This window comes from Sciurus carolinensis, chromosome 2, assembly GCF_902686445.1.
Source record: "Sciurus carolinensis chromosome 2, mSciCar1.2, whole genome shotgun sequence".
Classification (NCBI taxonomy): domain Eukaryota; kingdom Metazoa; phylum Chordata; class Mammalia; order Rodentia; family Sciuridae; genus Sciurus; species Sciurus carolinensis.
This window is the reverse complement of record NC_062214.1, coordinates 43470593-43491883: the sequence shown is the minus strand read 5'-3', so window position 1 is coordinate 43491883 and position 21291 is coordinate 43470593. Positions and strand designations below refer to the sequence as shown.

At 40.5% G+C, this 21291-nt stretch overlaps 1 protein-coding gene across 1 annotated transcript in view; it reads right to left on the bottom strand.

Moving 5' to 3' along the window:
- Positions 1–507: 507 nt before the first annotated feature.
- The window catches only part of Dtd1 (D-aminoacyl-tRNA deacylase 1), a 205099-nt gene continuing 184315 nt past the window's right edge, over positions 508–21291 (bottom strand). Inside the window, exons 5-6 of the mRNA XM_047540692.1 lie at positions 17684–17858; positions 508–1104 (exon numbers count right to left, since the gene is read on the bottom strand). Coding sequence (XP_047396648.1) covers positions 17706–17858 — 153 coding nt within the window. The 3' untranslated portion in view covers positions 508–1104; positions 17684–17705. The remainder of the gene's footprint in view (positions 1105–17683; positions 17859–21291) is intronic.

Below are 21291 nucleotides of genomic sequence, written 5' to 3'. Positions count from 1 at the left end.
GTAAAAGTATTTATATGATATGCATATATATAACTATTAGTATTGGCTAACATTCAAAATGACCACTACAGATGTACCAGTAGGAGATTAACATTTAAGTGAGAAACTACTTTGGCAAAATGTGGTTCTTTCTTCACATGCTCCTGAGTATGCTGGCTTGGATATATGAACAACTGTGAAGCTATTAGAAAAGAGCAGCTGCACAGCTCCACATGAGAGGAGGCCTTCCTCTCCTCCCAAAGGTGGTACCAGTGCAGCAATCTCACTTGGCCTCCATCAGAATCGTATGACCATTCTGAAGCTGGATTCTCTGCCTATCTATACTCCACTGTTCTGCCATCTCATTTTCAACTGTTATTCATCATCAATTACCACAGATAGACTTTCACACTGGAATCAGAGGCCTGGGTGGGCCACTCAGAGGTCTCTGGCAAGAGGGTTTTTCAAAAATAAGTGTGGATATACATGGAGAAGGTTCAGATACAGTGCAATTCTACAGGGTCTTCATTAAGCAGAAACAGCAAAATTTATTTGATAATAAAGTGGTTTTGTTAAGATTTAGATTTAATTAATATTTATTTTTAGAAAAAAGAAAAAATTTACAAGATGCAAAGGTTTCACACAAGACATTATCATTGATGGTTGCTCTCCTTATACCATAACATGGGCCCTGTCTTACGAACTGGTGTTGGAAAGAACACGGACAGCACAGATGTGCTGGAGATCCATCATGGACAAGCAGAATTCACCACAGTGGACTTGATGACCAATCTCGTTGGGCCAGCCTGTTCTAAAAGCAAGCCAAGACATGGTGGAAACCAGTGAAGCCTTTCTGTGGGGAGGCATGGGTGTGTGCCTCTGCCATGCACACTGCCTCATCAGCAGTACCCACTGCCTTCACATCACAGCAGCTACAGGAAAGTAACGGTCCTTGGGGTTTGTTTCTGTTCTTTGTTTTTGTTCTTTGTTTTTTGCAGGGCTATTTAGATTCCCAATTTCTTATGTATATCTCCCTCTTCATTTCTCAGTTCCAAATTCTTAAAGCAGTGTAGGTGCTTAGCATCTTGAATTTTTCAGGATCCAGATCTGCTCAATGGTAATGCACTAAAAAGAACAGAAAGATACATTACTAAGAAGGATTCCAAAATTCACCTTCAAATCCAATTAACGTAGGCACATTAGCATTAAAAAAGTGGCTGAAGATATCCTTTTGAGATCACCCAATGATAATAGCATGGCAGTGTTTCACTACATGGTGAAAAATCTGCCATGTCACCACATATAAATCCAAATCTGTTCTTTGAACTCAAAAGACACCAAACCAAATATGTGAATGTACTTCTTTTTTTAATGTTTTATTTGTTCTAATTTATTGTACATGACAGTAGAATGCATTTATGCATTTTGATAGATCATACATAAATGGAGCACAATCTCTCATTTTTCTGATTATACATATTGTAGGATCACATAGGTCATGCAGTCACACATGTACATGAGGTGTGAATATACTTCTTAATGGTCTTTGTATCAAAGAGAACTCACAAAGCAAATGAGAAAATATTTTAAAGTAAATGAAAATATATCAAAATTTGTGGTATACACCTAAGGCAGTGCTTAGGGGGAAATTCACAGCAGTTAGCACTTACATTAGAATAGAAAAAAAAAAAAAAAAAAAAAAAGCCCAAATCTGAAACTGAGAGAATAAAAGTAAACCCAAAACAAGCAGAAGGAAGAAAATGAAGGTAAAAGCAGAAAACAATGAAATTTCAAACAGAAAAACAAGAGAGAAAATAAAAGATAAATAAAACTGGTAAAGCTTTTGCCAGACTTACCAAGAAAAAAGGAGGAAAACACAAGTTATCAATATAATGAATCAAAGAGAGAATATCGGTACAGATCTTATAGCAATAAAAAAATAAAAAGGATGTATCACAAACAACTCCATGTTCACAAATTAGATGACACAGATGTATGGAATAAATTCCATGAAAAAAAGATACAAAAGCTTCATCTCCAAATCCTTTACTGTTAGGGAGGTGGAGATGTGGAGACAGGAAAAGATAGGAACAAGAAATAAATGAAATGTTTGCTTTGGGGATAATTTTTAATACTATTCCAAAGACAGTTCTTTAATATAAAACTTGCAACCTTCTCATGTTTTCCTTTGTAATTTGGAGGATACAACAAAAACCAGTTGATATTGCCAAGATTTGTGACAAAGACATTTGTTATCCAAGATTTATACTAAATCTCAAAACTTAACAGCAGTAGTTTCTATTCCCTCACATCTTAAGTTTAATTGGAAGGACTTCAGTAAAACCAAGAGATTCTGTTAATAGAAGATACACTGAGGGGATGAGGATGTCACTGTGCTTCCTGATACTCAACACCGGCCATGAGCAGATGCCTCAATGGAGTTCACTGTGCCCAGTTTGATATTCAGACCCCAGTGCACACGCAAGAAAGGCTAACTTGAGCCATAGCTAATCCATGGTTCTTAGTTCTGTCTGGAACCACATAAGGGATCAACGTTTCTCCAAGGCCTACCCTCACACTCAAAAATGTACCTGGTATAGTCCTGTTCTCCTTCCTAAGAGATATTTGAAAGGCCATCAGCAGGTGGAGAACATACAATGTCATTCCTTGGAACACATTACTTCCAGTTTTTAGTCAAGGAAAACAACACATTTGCATATACACATGTGTATATGTCTTAAGCTCTGTAAAATTAGATAAAGAGAAATATCTGCTTTAAAAATGTTAAAAAGTATTATGCTAATCATGATTATCTTCAAATGACAAGATGGCAGATTGTTTTTACATTCAAGTATTTTTGCATTTCTGAAATTTTATATGAATGAACATTAATTTTATAATAAAAATGGCTTTCAAAAGAATTTTATAAGATAGAGATGATTTAGGAATTCCAATTCCCTACGAAAGAAAGACCTGGAAGGGATCCTGAGAGGTTTTGGCCCAAATATCCTCAAAGTGTTTAAAGCATTCAGGCAGAGGGATTTATAAACATCTACCTTGAAAGGCTCACAACTAAGTATGCATTAGTGAAGCACTACTCCTGGGCACTCTGATCAGCAGGCCTAATCACAGCATCCGCATTAGTATCATGAGTAATGAGCTCCCAAACTGCATACAAAAGTCTGTGGCCAACAGCAGATGGTAGTTCCAGCTGAACACCAACCAAAATGCATGGACTGGTCAATAGATGTTGCTCTCTATTTTCAATCTCATTTATTTAAATGTCCCTTCTTATTTTCTTGAACCTAACTATGGAAAAATTAAGAGTCTGTGTGCTGGCCAACACGTGGGAGTCGCTGGAGATCATGAGGCTCACATCATTGGAAGCACAAATGAGAAAGGTGGGAGGAAGTCATCTGTGAGGTCCACTTGCCAGATCAGAAGCACTGAGCAGTTCTGTTCAAGCTGATAAACACTTGGTTCTAGTAAAAGGTGGGCCTCTGAGGCTTGAAATTTAGAAACCCTGGATGAGGCAATAATGTGCCTCCCTCTAAGAGCTGTTGAGAGGATGACTTCTAGTTCCAAATGCATGCCAGGTGAGCTACTTGAAGATGTGATCTGTAGGCTGTGGGCACCTGATGCAGTAGAAAGAAGTACATGATAACAGCACCACAACTTCACAGCCTTATGGAAGAAGGTGGGGAGACCACCAGCTCCCTCTAGCTGCTTGAGTAGTTCTGTTTTACTGCTTTCAAATGTCAAGGACAATGGGGACCTATTCAGTGAGGCCAGCCCAGGACCAGAAGCAAGGACTCCCTCAACAGCCTGTTTAAATACTCAAACTCTCAAACATGTTGACTTCCAGCTGACCTGCTTCTGGTTTCAGGCCATTCAAACGACCATAAGATGCAAGTGCTAGACTTAAGACATACAGAACACCACAGATTTGCTCTGTAAATCACTATCAAAAGAACTGAGTTTTTATTATTTATTTCAGGTCACTACTGGGAACATCACCAGAATTCATTTACCTAGAAGAGTAAGACTGCCCTATGAAAAAACACGAGTTGCTGAGAAGTCAGTGTTACTAATAAAGGATTTACTCTGACCTGCTAACATCGTTAGAGATTCCAGTGAGGCCCTCCACTGAACTGTCAAAAGACACGTCCTTTGCTTGAGTTCTCATAGTCCTGACTTGACCGATGAGAACATGGGAAGAGTGATTTGATTTCCTAATTAATGGAAAGCTTGATGTGATCCAATAAAACAAGCACTGAAAAAATGATGTTTCTGAAAGTGAGAGGAACAAACTCTGACAGCAGCTGGGTTTTATTTTTTGGCTTGACTTCTTTCTCCATCTATTTCTCATGTAGATTTGTATACAGTTAACCACATAAGCCTAACAGAACTTCTTAAAGTGGTTCAAACGATGGTCTCAAGATCACAACTTGATCCCTCTAGGTTCAAGTGAACTTTCTGTAATGATCAAATTGTTCTGCATCAGTGCTGTCCAATGTGGCAGCGACTAGCCACGTGTGGCTACTTGGCACTGAAATTTGGCTACTATAAATTTTACATTTTAAAAATTTAGTTAGCTTAGATTTAAATACATGAAGTTAGAGTTACTGTATTAGTACACTCTAAGTTATCTGTAAGCTTAGCTCTGTAACTCAGTAATAAAATCACTAATCATGGCCAGCTGCTTGGCAACTTATTTTCTTTCTTTTCTTAAAGCTTTACAAAATTATACATTGTAGTTGGGTTCATTCTGACAAAATCAAACATGTATGGAATTCAATTTCACTTCAAAATGCCCCCCTTTTCCCTCCTATCCTCCATCCCATCCTGTTTTCCTTTCTCTACTCTGCTAGACTTCCCTTTTGCTCATCTATTTATTTATATTTTATTGACTCTTTATTTATACATAAAGGTGAAATTCCCCGTTGTATATTTTTATACACACGATTTTTATAGAATTCATTCTGCATTGCCTCCCCTTTCCCATCCTACCTCTTTCCCTCTTGATCTCCTTCTACACTACCAAGCTTCCCTTTATTTTTATGATACCCTATTCTTCCCTCCACCTTTCCTTTATTTTACTCTAGCTTCCACATATGAGACAAAACATTCCATCTTTGAGTCTTTGCCAACTTATTTTCAAATAACTAAGGCAAGTGAGGTGGAAACCTGGCTAAGAAGAAAATCCAACCCCACTGCTAGTAAAGTAACATAATTGACTACTCTGTGTCAGTGAGGAAGCAGATCACTCTAATACATAACAAAAAGATAACATGATATTCAAGGTTTTGAAAGAGGAACCTCCTCCAGGTAAAAAGGTAACTGAAGAGATACTATTTAAAATTCCAAAATAACATACATTTATAGATTCAAGAAGTTCAGCAAACCCAAAGGCATCATCAGAATGAAACTCAAATATGACACAGATGTTGGAATTTTTAGACAGAATTTTAAATGATTATGATTAACAGTTATGGGCTGTGATGGAAAAAGTGAACAATATGTAAGAACAGATGGGTAATGTAAGCAGAGAAACAGAAACTCCAAGATGGAATCAAAATAACAGAAATCAAAAACATTGTAACCGAAATAAAGAATGCCTTTAATAGGCTCATCAATAAACCAGAAACAGCTGAAGGGAAGAATCAGTGGACTTAAAGACAGATCAATACAAACTTCCCAAACCAAAAAGCAAAGAGGAAAGAAAGAAAGAGTGGGGGAGGGGGAGGAAACAGACCATTCAATAACTGTAAGGCAATTGTAAAAGCTGTAACATACACATAATTAGAATACCACAAGCAAAAAAACTAACAAAGAAATATTTGAAGTAATGATGGTCAAAAGCTTTCCAAAGTTAATGATAGACACCAAATCACAAATCCACAGGAGGTCAGAGAACACCAAACAAGAACTACAACCAGACATACCATATTCAAACTGCAGAAAATCAAAGAGAAATTTGTAAAAACCAGGGGCAGAGGGATTGGGTAGGGAAAAGCCACATTGCCTACAGAGGAACAAAGAGGAAAGCTACAGAGCAGTTCCCATGACAAACTCTGCAAACAAGAAGAGAATGGTCCAAGAACGCAATCCTAGCCAGGTGTAGTGGAGTAAGCCTGTAATCCCAGCAATTTGGGAAGCAGAGCCAGGAGGATTACAAATTCAAGATAAGCCTCAGCAACTTAGTAAGATCCCATCTTAAAATAAAATGAAAAGGGCTGGGGGTGGGGCTCAGTGGTAAGGGCCCCGGAGTTCAAACCCCAGTACTAGACACACACACACACACAGATATACACACACAAGGAGGAGGAGGAGGTAGAGGAGGAGAAAGTAAACAAAATACCTAGAAATAAATTTAGGAAGTGAATGATCTATATGAAGAAAATTATAAAACACTGAAGAATCTGATCTGATCATCACACATTGTATACATGTACTGAAATGTCACTTTGTATCCATAAATATGCACAATTATGATGTGTCAATTAAAATAATATATTTAAAATTAAATAAAATATAAACAACTGGAACAAAATAATTAAATATTGTAAGAAAAAAAAAAATCAACGAGTGTAGCATTTGATACCAGCAAAATTACCTTTCAAAAGTGAAGGAAAGGTTAGGATTCAAGATGGCGGACTAGAGGGTGACTGCATCTCCCATTGCTCCAGAACTCAGGATTCAAGAAGGGGAGGTATTGAGAAACTCGGACCAACACAGAGCCGCGGGGGTGAGCCTCTCCCACTGGGTGAAGCTCAGCCCAGGCAGCAGGCCTGGACAGGGGCAGCTTCTAGGAGCAGGGCAGGGCAGCTAGAGAATTCCCCAAGCACCGCTACTCCCACCCACAGCAGGCCCGGTCCACAGGTCCACCCAGTGAAAGCTTTTCCGCACAGAGCCAACCCCAAGCCCCAGACCCAGCGGCGGGCCCAGGCCCACAGGGGGCTTCTGGGACCAGGGCAGGGCAGCAAGAGACTTCCCCAAGCAGCCCTGCTCTCTCCAGCAGCAGGCGGGGTCCACAGCCAGCTTCTTGGAGCAGGCCCGCCCAGTGAGAGCTTTTCTGCACAGAACCAACCCCAAGCCCTGAACCCAGCAGCAGGCCCAGACCCGCAGGTGGCTTCTGGGACCAAGGCAGGACAGGGAGAGGCTTTTCCCCAGCAGCCTGGATCCCTCAGGTGGATGCAGGCCCTGTCTATAGCCAGCTCCTAGGAGCGGGACCGCCCAGTGAGAGGATTTCCATTACATACTGCTTAAGGGAAGCAGAACTAACCCCCAGCCCTGGACCCAGTAGCGGGCTAGGGGCAGCTTTCTTCGGAAGCACTGCATTATCAAGTTCCTCCAAGACTTCAGGCTACTGAAGGCTGGGAGGTGATATACTGGAAATCTACCGGGACACTATAAGCCAATAGAGGAAAACTGCAATATCTCAGAGTCCCACTGATATCTGACCAATATGAGAAAAAAAGGGAAGAAAATGTCCCAAACAAACCTAGATACTATATCAATAAAACCCAATGACAGCACAGCAGAAGAAATGTCAGAAAGGGAGTTCAGAATGTACATAATTAAAACAATCGGGGAAGCAAATGAGGAGATGAAAGAGCAAATGCAGGCATTGAAGGAGGAGATGAAAGAGCAAATGCAGGCATTAAATGATCACACCAAACAACAGTTAAAAGAGCAAATACGTGAAGCAAAGGATCATTTCAATAAAGAGTTAGAGATATTGAAAAAAAAAAAACAAACAGAAATCCTTGAAATGAAGGAAACAATAAACCAAGTTAAAAACTCCATAGAAAGCATAACCAATAGGATAGAACACCTGGAAGACAGAACCTCAGACATTGAAGACAAAATATTTAATCCTCAAAACAAAACTGACCAAACAGAGAAGATGGTAAGAAATCATGACCAGAATCCACAAGAATTATAGGATATCATGAAAAACCAAATTTAAGAATTATTGGGATTGAGGAAGGCTTAGAGAAACAAACCAAAGGAATGAACAATCTATTCAATGAAATATCAGAAAATTTCCCAAATACAAAGAATGAAATGGAAAACCAAGTACAAGAGGCTTATAGGATTCCAAATATACAAAATTACAACAGACCCACACCAAGGCACATTATAATGAAAATACCTAACATACAAATAAAGACAGATTTTTAAAGCCTGTGAGAGAAAAGAATCAAATTACATTCAGGGGGAAACCAATACGGATATCAGCAGATTTTTCAATCCAGACCCTAAAAGCTAGAAGGGCCTGGAACAACATTTACCAAGCCCTGAAAGAAAACAGATGCCAACCAAGAATCTTATACCCAGCAAAACTTACCTTCAGATTTGACAATGAAATAAAATCCTTCCATGATAAACAAAAGCTAAAAGAATTTACAAAAAAAGCTGGCATTACAGAACATTCTCAGCAAAATACTCCATGAGGAAGAGATGAAAAACAATGATGCAAATCAGCAACGGGAGGAACTAGCCTAAAGGAATAGCCAAATAAAGGAGAAACCAAATCATGTCAAAAAACAAAAATGAGTCAAATGACTGGGAATACAAATCATATCACAATAATAACCCTGAATGTTAATGGCCTGAATTCATCAATCAAAAGACAGACTGGCAGATGGGATTAAAAAGAAAAATCCAACAATATGCTGCCTGCAAGAGACTCATCTCATAGAAAGAGATACCCACAGACTAAAGGTGAAAGGATGGGAAAAAACATACCATGCACACGGACACAGCAAAAAAGCTGGAGTATCCATCCTCATTTCAGATAATGTGGACTTCAAGCCAAAGTTAGTCAGAAGGAATAAAGAAGGACATTACATACTGCTTAAGGGAAGCATAAATCAGCAAGACATAACAATCATAAATATCTATGCCCTGAATATTGGCTCATCCATGTACGTCAAACAAATCCTCAATTCCAGAAATCAAATGGACCACAACACAATAATACTAGGCAATTTTAACACACCTTTCTCACCACTGGACAGATCTTCCAAACAAAAATTGAATAAAGAAACCATAGATCTCAATAACACAATCAACAATTTAGACTTAACGGACATAGATAGAATATACCATCCAACAAAGAGTGAATACACTTTCTTCTCAGCAGCACATGAATCCTTCTCTAAAATAGACCATATTCTGTGCCACAAAGCTAACATTAGCAAATACAAGAAGATAGAGATACTACCTTGTATTCTATCAGATCATAATGGATTGAAATTAGAAATAAATAACAGAATAAAAAACAGAAACTTCTCCAATACCTGGAGATTAAATAATATGCTATTATATGATGAATGGATAACACAAGACATCAGGAGGGAAATAAAATTCTTAGAAGTAAACGAGAACAAAGACACATCATATCAAAATCTCTGGGACACTATGAAAGCAGTACTTAGAGGAAGATTTATTTCATGGAGCGCATTCAACAGAAGAAGAAAAAAATCAACAAGTAAACGACTTAACACTACAGCTCAAAGCACTAGAAAAAGAAGAACAGACCAACACAAAAAGTAATAGAAGACAGGAAATAGTTAAAATCAGAGCTGAAATCAACGAAATTGAAACAAAAGAAACAATCAAAAAAATTAACAAAATAAAGAGTTGGTTCTTTGAAAAAATAAACAAAATTGATAAACCCTGAGCCACACTAACAAAGAGAAAGACAGAGAAAATTCAAATTACTAAAATTCAGAATGAAAAAGGAAATATCACTACAGACACGAGTGAAATACAAAACATAATTAGAAGCTATTTTGAAAATCTATACTCCAACAAAATAGAAAACCTTGAAGACATCAACAAGTTTCTAGAGACATATGAATTACCTAAACTGACTCAGAGGACATACACAACTTAAATAAATCAATTTCAAGCAATGAAATAGAAGAGGTCATCAAAAGCCTACCAACAAAGAAAAGTCCGGCACCAGATGGGTTCTCAGCCAAGTTCTACAAAACCTTTAAAGAAGAGCTCACTCCAATACTCCTCAAAGTATTCCATGAAATAGAAGAGAAGGGAACCCTACCAAACTCATTCTATGAAGCCAATATCACCCTGATACCTAAACCAGACAGAGACACATCGAGGAAAGAAAATTTCACACCAATATACTTAATGAACATCGATGCAAACATTCTCAACAAAATTTTAGCAAATTGCATAAAAAAATATATTACAAAGATAGTGCACCACGATCAAGTGGGTTTTATCCCAGGGATGCAACGTTGGTTCAACATCCAGAAATCAATAAATGTCATTCACCATATCAAAAGACTTAAAGTTCAGAATCACATGATTATTTCAATAGATGCAGAAAAAGCATTTGATAAAATACAGCATCGTTCATCCTCAAAACACTAGAAAAAATAGGGATAGTGGGAACATTCCACAACATTGTAAAGGCCATCTATGCTAAGCCCATGACTAATATCATTCTAAATGGTGAAAAACTGAAAGCATTCCCCCTAAAAACTGGAACAAGGCAGGGATGCCCTCTTTCACCACTTCTACTCAAAATTGTCCTTGAAACTCTAGCCAGAGCAATTAGACAAACCAAAGAAATTAAAGGGATACAAATAGGAAAAGAAGAACTCAAACTATCCCTGTTCGCTGATGACATGATTATATATTTAGAGGAACTGGGAAATTCTGCCAGAAAACTTTTAGAACTCATAAGTGAATTCAGTAAAGTAGCAGGTTACAAGATCAATGCTCATAAATCCAATGCATTTTTATACATAAGTAAGTGATGAATCTTCAGAAAGAGAAGTTAGGAAAACTACCCTATTCACAATAGCCTCAACAAAAATAAAATACTTGGGAATCAATCTCACAAAAGAGGTGAAAGACCTCTACAATGAGAACTACAGAACACTAAAGAAAGAAATTCAAGAAAATCTTAGAAGATGGAAAGGTCTCCCACATTCTTGCATAGGCAGAATTAATACTGTCAAATTGGCCATACTACCAAAAGTATATACAGATTCAATGCAATTCCAATTAAAATCCCAATGGCATACCTTACAGAAATAGAGCAAGCAATTATGAAATTCATCTGGAAGAATAAGAAACTCAGAATAGCTAAAGCGAGACTTAGCAGAAAGAGCGAAGCAGTGGGTATCACAATACCAGATCTTCAACTCTACTACAAAGCAATAGTAACAAAAACGGCACGGTATTGGTACCAAAATAGACAGGTAGATCAATAGTACAGAATAAAGGACATGGACACAAACCCAAATAAATACAATTTTCTCATATTAGACAAAGGTGCCAAAAATATGCAATGGAGAAAAGATAGCCTCTTCAATAAATGGTGCTGGGAAAACTGGAAATCCATATGCAGCAGAATGAAACTAAACCCCTATCTATCACCCTGCACAAAAATCAACTCAAAATGGATCAAGGACTTTGGAATCAGACCAGAGACCCTTCATCTTACAGAAGAAAAAGCAGGTCCAAATCTTCAACATGTCGGCTTAGTATCAGACTTCCTTAACAGGACTCCCATAGCACAAGAAATAACAGCAAGAATCAATAACTGGGATAGATTCAAACTAAAATGCTTTCTCTCAGCAAAGGAAACTATCAACAATGCGAAGAAAGAGCCTACAGAGTGGGAGAAAATCTTTGCCAATCATACTTCAGATAGAGCACTAATCTCCAGAATCTATAAAGAACTCAAAAAACTCTACACCAAGAATACAAATAACCCAATCAACAAATGGGCTAAGGAAACGAAGACACTTCACAAAAGAAGATCTACAAGCAATCAACAAACATGAAAAAATGTTCAACATCTCTAGTAATAAGAGAAATGCAAATCAAAACCACCCTAAGATTCCATCTCACCCCAATTAGAATGGCGATTATCAAGAATACAAGCAACAATAGGTGTTGGAGAGGATGTGGGGAAAAAGGTACACTCATACATTGCTGGTGGGACTGCAAATTAGTGCAGCCACTCTGGAAAGCAGTGTGGAGATTCCTTAGAAAACTTGGAATGGAATCACCATTTGACCCAGCTATCCCACTCCTTGGCCTATACCCAAAGGACTTAAAATCAGCATGATACAGTGATGCAGTCACATCAATGTTCATAGCTGCTCAATTCAGAATAGCCAGAGTGTGGAACCAACCTAGCTGCCCTTCAATTGATGAATGGATAAAGAAACTGTGGTATATATATACAATGGAATATTACTCCATCAGAAAGAATGATAAAATTATGGCATTTGCAGGTAAATGGATGAAATTGGAGAATATCATGCTAAGTGAGACAAACCAATCTCAAAAAACCAAAGGACAAATGATCTCGCTGATAAGCGGATGATGACACATAATGGGGGCTGGGAGGGGTTAGTGTTAGGGTTAGGGTTAGGGAGGGTGGCAAGAATGGAGGAAGGAAGGACTATATAGAGGGAAAAGAGGGGTGGGTGGAGTGGGGGGAAGGGAAAAATAACAGAATGAATCAAACAACATTACCCTATGTAAATTTATGATTACACAAATGGTATGCCTTTACTCCATGTACAAACAGAGAAACAACATGTATCCCATTTGTTTACAATAAAAAAAAAAGTGAAGGAAAAAATGAAGATTCCCTCAAATATGTGCTGCAATATGAAAAGAAATTTTACAAGCAGAAGGAACATTTCTCTGAAATGAAGGCAAAATAAAATATTTTCTTTTCCTTAATCTTAATTTTTATTTGAAATAACCATTTAAAATAATAATAGTAACAAGGTACTGGGTGATTAGAAAGCATGGAAAGTGAAATTAGTGACAGTAATGTTACAGGGCTGGGAAGCAGGAACTGGGAGAATGGCAGTATTATAAGCATAGTCTTATTTGAAGGTGGACTTAGTTAAAAATGTATTTGTAAACTCAAGGACAATCACTAAAAGAACTGTTTTAAGTTTGAAAAACGAAACCATCACTTTGGAGGCTCAGCTGGTTTTACAACATGATATATCAGCACATGAGCTTGGGGAAGAGGTAGGAATGTTGAAATAGGGAAGCAAAGTGAAGGTTGCAGAATGAAAGAGATCCTACCATACACAAGGGAAAACACTGAGAAGTGATCAAGTGCCCTTTTAACAGAGCACGCAAACACACACACACTCAACTACTCCAGCTCATTAGGAAGAAATGTGCTCAGTCAGGACACATCTTATAATTCAGACAAAGGTCAAGTTGAAAAAGCAAACAGATGGCAGCTTCCAAAACACATCCCGTTTGGTTTCAAGTGTGTTGACATTTGAGGACAGAAATGTGGGGTGCTGGTCTCACACCCTAATTACAGCAGCTAAGTAAACACTCAAATGTATTAAAAAAAAAAAAAAAAAAGTAAATACTCAAATGAGGCAACACTTAAACCTGCAATCAAAAGCAAAAGCCACATTCTTTCAGTGAGTTTTCCCTAGTGCCTTTAGCACTGGCCAGAAAGGGGGCCAAAGAGAACCCCTTTGAGGGGGTTCTCAAAGAGAACCTCAAATCCTCCCATCAAGGTGAGGAGCTTGAAGGAATGAGACTACAAAACCAGAAGTTAATTTTAGCAGTTTTATGTCCATTTGATAAAATAAGAAGGAACGTTTGCAATGTGATGGAGAAATGCTGACATCCTGGTAATGTCCTCTGAACCATGATTCATTTTCAAAGAAAAAACATGCGCACAATCATGCAGTTTCTAATCCCATTTTCTTTTGCCTTCTTTGCCTCTCATGCCTTGCAAACTCAAAGCTGCTCCCCTTAGGGCCTGCAAGGCTCCCTAGGGCTCTTTCTGTTTTTAAAGAAAAGCAAATGAAAACTGCTGCTCCCTTCAGGAGAGGAGCTCCTGTATTCTGTAAAGCAAAACAAATGCCAATGTCACCTCCTATCTGTCATTACTTATTTCAGCTTTCATGGATATTTGAATATTTTGGGGTGACTGTGTGGTATATGATAAATTTCATCAAAAGGGGCAACAAAAATCATGAACAATTAAAAAATACAAGTATGTAAATGGAAAACCAGCTATCATTTCAGGTCTTCAAATCCAGGAAACTGTTAAGTTTCAAAATCAGCCCCCTTTAAGGTCTTCAAAACCAGGAAAGTGGCTAAATTCTAAGACGTGGGAACATCCCAGTTCCTCCTTGGCCCTTGGCTGACTGTGGGTGTCCCAAAGTAGCCAGCACACAGGCTCAGAAGAACCTCTCCACACCCTGCATCCACCACACCCAGACCTGGGCACTGTCAGCAGACACTGTCTCTGCTGCCTCTGGTCTGAATAACTACAAGTGGATGACTATGGCAAACTGTCAATAAATGAATGGCTTCCCTTGTGGGTTTACTCCAAAACCAGGACAATACCGTATAAGTTAGCACAAAAACAAGTGACCTGTGTTTTCATGGGCTGATCAAACCTTGCTTACTGTCCTCTGAGTAGCAGTCAGGGAAATCCTGAGCACGTGGAAGTTCCATCTTGCCTTGGTATCAACAGTGCTCTGGGTACTCAGCAGCCTCTGTGGTCAGGGTGGCTAGTGTGGATCAGTGCCTGAACCTGATGCCACCACCAAGGGGAGAAGGACTACTCAAGATTGTTTTTCAATTGCCAGGAGGCCTCCCTGGTGATCCGGCCTCCCCTCCACTCTCACTAGCACTACAACCCCTGCAAGTTCCTTCCAGGAGATCAGGTAGAGGTCATGACTGAGACCCAGTGTCCATTAGTGCTATGAAGAGCTGAGGCCATGAGCCCCTGGTCTTCTGGTAAAGCTGCTCCTCAGCCTCTGGGCAGGCTCCCTTTCCTCATTCTACCCAGGACCTGTGGCCAGCCCAATAGATCCAATGTAGATCTCTTATGCACCCCTCTTAGGGTAGGGGAATCCCTCTGGGTGCCTTCTGTACTGCATGAAATGACCAATGCTGGGAAGCATTATCACAGGCCTCTGGGTGCCTAACCATGTCTGGATGCCTCTTCTACTGGAACACATAAGTGTGGTCTCAGGCTTCTGCTCCATCTGTCCCTCTGCTCCTTCCCACTGACCTTCCCCCAACCTAAGGACTAGCTCTTACTTTCCCTTCTGCTGGAAGGAGCTTCCCCTACATCATCTCTCTTCATCCCCCCTGCCCTCCCTCATTCCATAATGACAGGACGCTGCAATGAACTTGACTTACAAGGAAGGGGAAGGAACAATTATTCACCTACCCTTTTCCAAGCACTTTTCTCTGGGTGTACTTCCCCTGCTGCTGAGCTCCCTCTCTAACTAGTTCTGTTTGGGTGCTTGACAATAGTATCATTTACCCCAGATTCTATGTGCCCCAATCTGCACCACTCAAGGAAGAAAATAAATACAAGTTTTTAAAAGTTTCTTTGACTTTAGAGAAGAAGTAGATACCTACAAGTCCATGAGAATTTTCCCCTCCTAAGATGGGGATCCTGGCAGATGTTAAACTCCACATGTGTTTTTCTGTGAACATGTCCTTCTTGATGTTCTGGGACACATACACTTACTATCCATCCCACACAGCCCTCAGATTTTTTTCCCCCTTACATAAATAGCAAAATTACCCTCAGGCTGCCCAGTGGCTACAGGATACTAATGTTCATGGTATACCCTCTACAAGAATTATTCTGAGTCCAAAGCTAATGTAACATAATGGGAGCTTTCAAATTGTTCTGTTTCACATGGATTTAAAATAGAACTTGATACCCCCAATAGATAAAACAAAAATTTTCAATGTATTGGTCAGATATAGGTAAAGCAAAAATCATGATATTACATTTATAAAATATATTAGCAGGTTAATAATCAGAAAAATGAGAGATTACACTGCACTTATGTATGATCTATCAAAATGTATAAATGCATTCTACTGTCATGTACAACTAATTAGAACAATAAAATTTTTAAAATTAAAAAATATATATTAGCAGGTTAATAATATAATCCAAAAAGGAATCAGCTAGGCAGCATTAGAATTTTTCAAATTGTTTTGAAAATACAAAGCTCCAAGGCACACTTTAATTTGAGCACATGCATGTGTATACACACATTTGTGCATGCATGTATGTATTTAGGTTGACAAACTGGGTTTGGTTACTGTCAGATAAGTGCTGACATTTTTATTCCTTATTCCATGTAATGAGTTCATCATGGGCATTTGAAAATTTGATTTGTTTTAAACTTGTTGCTAAGGTTCCAGTTCACTGGGGAAAAGGTTATTTATAGTTTCCAACAAAACCCAAGAGAGAAGACATAGTATCATGCCTGAGTGGGGTCAAGAGAATGGGAAAGCAGGAAGGATGGGCAGCAGCCCTCAGCCCAAGGAGTGAAAACTAAAGGGGAAGGTCCAGTTTGGCTTCTGCTTCTGAACAAGGTGAGGTGCTCACTCTCATAACTTGGCCTAAAGAATGTTGGTCTCTGCACACTTCAAGAAGACACGTGGATCACGTCTCTCCCACATGCTCTCTCCTGTGGCTGAGGAAGCTTGAGAAGATGCTGCACAGAATATCCACCAAAGGCCCATGCATTAAAGATCAGTCCCCAAAGTGCTCTATTGGGAGACAGTAGAACTTTTAAGAGACAGGTCCTAGTGAGAGATGTTTAGCTCACTGAGGGCAAGCGCTTCCTCTTCCTTCTTCCTGGCTAGTGAGATGAGTGGTTTTGCTCTGCCACATGCTCTGACCATGATGTGCTGCCTTGCCACAGATCCAGAAGTAATGGTGGCAATCTATCATGAACTGAAACCTTCAAAAATGTAAACATTTTCTCTTTACACATTGATTATCTCAAGTATTTTGTTTTAGTGACAGAAAACTGATACATTTTCTCTTCTCTTGGCTTAGGCAACTGTTCTCTGCCCCTTGCCCTTCATCTCTCTAGTTCTATGTGTCCTTTGAGGTTTTGTTCCAGAGATCTCTCCACCCCATACCACAGTCACATCACTGCAACAAGGCACCAGGCTGTGGTGTAACAATTTCCATCCTTCTCCCTGAATTTGTGAACTCCATAAGGACAGCCCCTGGGTCCCTCATATCTGTACCCCCAGTGTTTGGTGCAGTGTCTGGCAAATAAGAAGCTCTGATAATATATTTGCTAAGGGAAGGAACTGAAGCGAAGGTCATCAGATTTCTGGATCACATTTCAGAGGCCTGTGATCTTCAAGGCAGGGAGGTGGCTTATAAGACCACTATGAACCCCAATATAGATCTGGGCATGGAAATGATGAAGAATAAACAGTAAATTGGCAATGCCATGCAGGACAAAGTGACTGTTAGCAGAACAAGAAGAAGGAAACCATGAGAGGAGACAGCTGCTAAGAACAGTGGCCTCCACTGAGCTGCTGGGAGCAAGACTGGCGTTGGTGGCAGGATGGTGGGAGCATGTGCACAGCCACTGTATGCATCAGGTGTCTGCAGGTGCTCTACCCACACTCATGTGGCAGCAGGCGTGGCCAACATTGGCAATGGAGGAGGAGGCACACACAACTGTCCACTGCCCTCCAGCCTCTCAATGAACACAACACAACTTTATTTGCCAGCATCTGTCTCCATCCTGGAAGACAGCACGTTCAAGGAGGCTATGGAAAATGTCCTAAGCAGCCATTTCATCCTCTATTCATTACTGCCCCAAAATTTGGGAGAGCAAAGCTATGCAGGCGGAGAAACACCTACCTAAGTCCTCTGCCTTCAGGGGCTATGGCTCCCGCTCGGAAGATACATCACCCTCTGCCCCGCTGCTGGCACTGCGGTCTTCTTTTCGGGGGGCATTTCGCTCTTTGCTTGATTCAGAAGGGCCCTTGGCTCTGGTCTTCTCTTTCCTCTGCTGCTGTTTCTCAAGCTTTGACAGCTGATTAAAGAACGCAAAAGAAAGAAAAATAGTTTACAAATGTGAATGTGTTCCTGGATATCCAAGGCAGCAGTTACTTCCAGGTGGAAAGCATTGAGAAAGCTTTTGTCTGGTACTTGGCATGCCACAGCGGTTCAGATATGCCAATGTAGACGAAATACTGATCAGAAGGGCCCCTGAATCATTAACACAGATGAGCCACAGGTGTGATCCTCCCCAGACTTCTCCCCATCCATGATTTAACTTGGCATGTGGGATGTGGGGATGGCAACAGGCTCCTTCCCCAGGCTCAGAAGAACTCTATAAGTGACAAAGCCCTGTCACTGCTTTCTTCAAAAATAAGCACTATATTCTCACCAAGTTGTCATCTCACTTACTGTTTTCTAAAGAGTATTCAAAACACTCCACTATTTGCTGATGATAACACAGAATTCCATGACAAAAAGTACACTAAGCACATTGAACATCATCTCAGTTACCAGTTTGTTCTGTGAGGTTGAAGCCTGACTCACCCAGCTGGAGGGCTCCTAGCAGGCCTGTGGTGGCTGATGCAGGCAGATGACCATGGAGCCTCCTCAGCTTCCTACTGGACAGTTGGGGGGCATGCTTCTGACATCTAACCCCAGTGGAACCTGGGCCTACTTCTGTGGATAGTTACCCAGTGGGTTCAAATAAACCACAGACTAGATGGTGGAAAGAAACTTAGATCATCTCACATTCTAAGCAATAGCAAGGCCACTCCAGAAAGCCCCACTGAGAAGTTTGAGAAGACTGGTCAAGTTTTGGTCCATGGAATTTTCTTGGACCAAAAAAGGCATATATAACAAAGTCTGAAAGACAGTAACACCCAGTTCCATCTGCCTTCCAGACCATGTCTGCAAACATTTTCTTGATCACAAGAAAAAAAGGAAACTTAAGGAAGGGCTGAGGGCCCTCCCTGCTGGTTCCTGCCCCACACCCAAAGATTCAAAAAAGAGTCACTTTACACAAACTTCCAAATCATTTCTTCTGTTATGGACAGATTTTGAGTTAAACCTTAGATAGATGAACAATTAGTAGCTCTCAGTTTGGTCCATAAAACCAAATCTGTTAATGATTGGCTTACATAAGTATTACCCTTCCTGTCCCCCACTGGCCTGGAAGCTGCAGTAAATAGCCAGGCTGCTTAATATATTAATTAGATTTTGTGATGGAGACATCACTTCACCTTTGACCCAGTAACTCTTCCCCCAGGTAACTACCCTCGATAAATTTCTCCTCCTATGCACATGAAAGCTCGTAAGAACATGCACTATCGGTTGCCTGTATTAGCTAAAACCTAGAAACATCCCAAATGCCTATTCAATAGGAGGACAGGAGGACAGATAAATATAATATGGTATAGTCACATAAAGCAATACTGTAGAGTATCAAAGTACTCTAATGTATCAAAATAGAAGTCTTTAAAACCATGCTGTTTAAAAACAAATTAAATTTCAGAAGGTTATTTTCCATGGGATTCCACTTACACAAAACACTACACATTGCTAGCGAGCTCATGCAAATGCAATGTGGACTGGGAGAATGCCAACTTCACTGCACTAGTTAACTTGGGAGGTGGAATGGAATGTGGTGGCGTGAATATACATAGACTTCAACTCTGTCAACTTTTACTTCTGTGTGAACAAAACCAGATCTAGAGCTGGGCTCCTCATTAGGGCCATTCCATAAGCTATTTGCACAGGACACCTGGACCAATGATGAGAAGATGCTCATGTAGGATGTAACTCAATACATGCCTTCCTTTGTTGACAAAGCCTCCCAGTAGCAAATATCACCTTCTAAATTGTGAGCTTAGTGGTGTGGCTGACTTCATTCTGGCACAAGCTCTTTCTCACCACATTCTGGTTAAAAATACTTCATGTACTAGTCCTGTACATAGGGATGATCTGCAGCAATGATGACAAAAGTGTATATTTTTAAATTTGGGAAGTGGCTATATAGAGTTCCTTTCTGTATTTTTCTCTGTAGTGATACTTTTCCACAGACAAATATTTTTCTCTGTACAGATTAGGAAGGAATTTCCTCAACTAAGAATGCCTTTTATTACTCTTCTATTGTTGGAATTTGTTCTTTTATGAAATGATGAGGATAGATAGGGTTCCCTCTGTTTTGCTCTCATTCTTAAAAAATGACCTGAATTGCCCAGTGTGAACATACCTGACACTACAGAACTATACACTAAAACAGGTTTAAGATGGCAAATTTTATATGTATTTTACTGTAATTTTAAAAAATTTAACAATGTTGGAAAACAGAAGTTAACAATTGAGCCGACCTGCCTGACCCCCAAGACGAGGTCGGACACCATTGCTGACCCTGCCTGCCTGCCCCACTACCGCTGAGGGACACTGCACTTGCCTCTGTGCTGACTCAGTGCACCCTTGCTGGGGCTCCCCAGCTTCTTTGGAGGCTGATGCAGGAATTTTGAATTATTACTGAGGGCGTGGCCATCATCATCAGAAGGGCAGCTCCCTTCCTGAGATACCTACAGGAGACTTGGAAGCCCTTTGACAGGACCCAGGAGTCAAGAAGAGGAGGTACTGAGAGACTCGGGACTAATTCAGAGCCACCGGGTGAGTCTCTCCCACTGTAGGGCTCCCTGGACGTGTCAGTAGTCCCAGAATGCAGGGAACTTCGTGGAGTAGAGTTGCCCAGTGAGACTCCCCCACTGGAGCTGTAAACCCAGAGAACCAGGAGCATTGTAGAGGAGGACCGCCCAGCAAGAGGCTTCGGCGCAGAATAAGGGTCCCAGGCCTGGGCAGTAGGTCCAGTCCCCAGGGAACGTCAGAGAGGAGGGCAGCCCAGCGACAGTCTCAATCACAGGACAAGGCTCCCTGGCCCAGGAGGTAGGTCCAGACCCCTGGGAACATCTCAGAGGAGGGCTGACCAGCCCAGGTAGTAGTTCTAGACCGAAGGGAACATCTTGGAGGAGAGCTGCCCAGCGAGACGTCCCCACCGAGTGAGTCTTCCCCGCTGGGTGAGGCTTTCCCACCAGGGTGGTAGAACCAGAGACACAGGCCCAGACCAGATGTGCCCCAGTCCGCAGTCTAGTCCCCCTTTTGACTGACCATCGGTCAACAAGTGGAGGCACCTCTTTCCACCAGCAGGAAATATATCCCACCTGAAGGCCACCACCCCTAGAGGGGCAGCTTCCTTGTGGATCACCGCATTATCAAGTTCCTCTAAGACTTCAGGCTACTGAAGGTTAGGAGGTGAGTTATTGGAAATCTGTAGGGACACTATAAGTCAATAGAGTTTCACTACTAGAGGGGAAGATACCTGACCAATATGAGAAAACAAGGGAAGAAAATGTCCCAAATAAACCTAGATGCTACATCAATAAAATCCAATGACAGCATGCAGAAGAAATGTCAGAAAGGGAGTTCAGAAT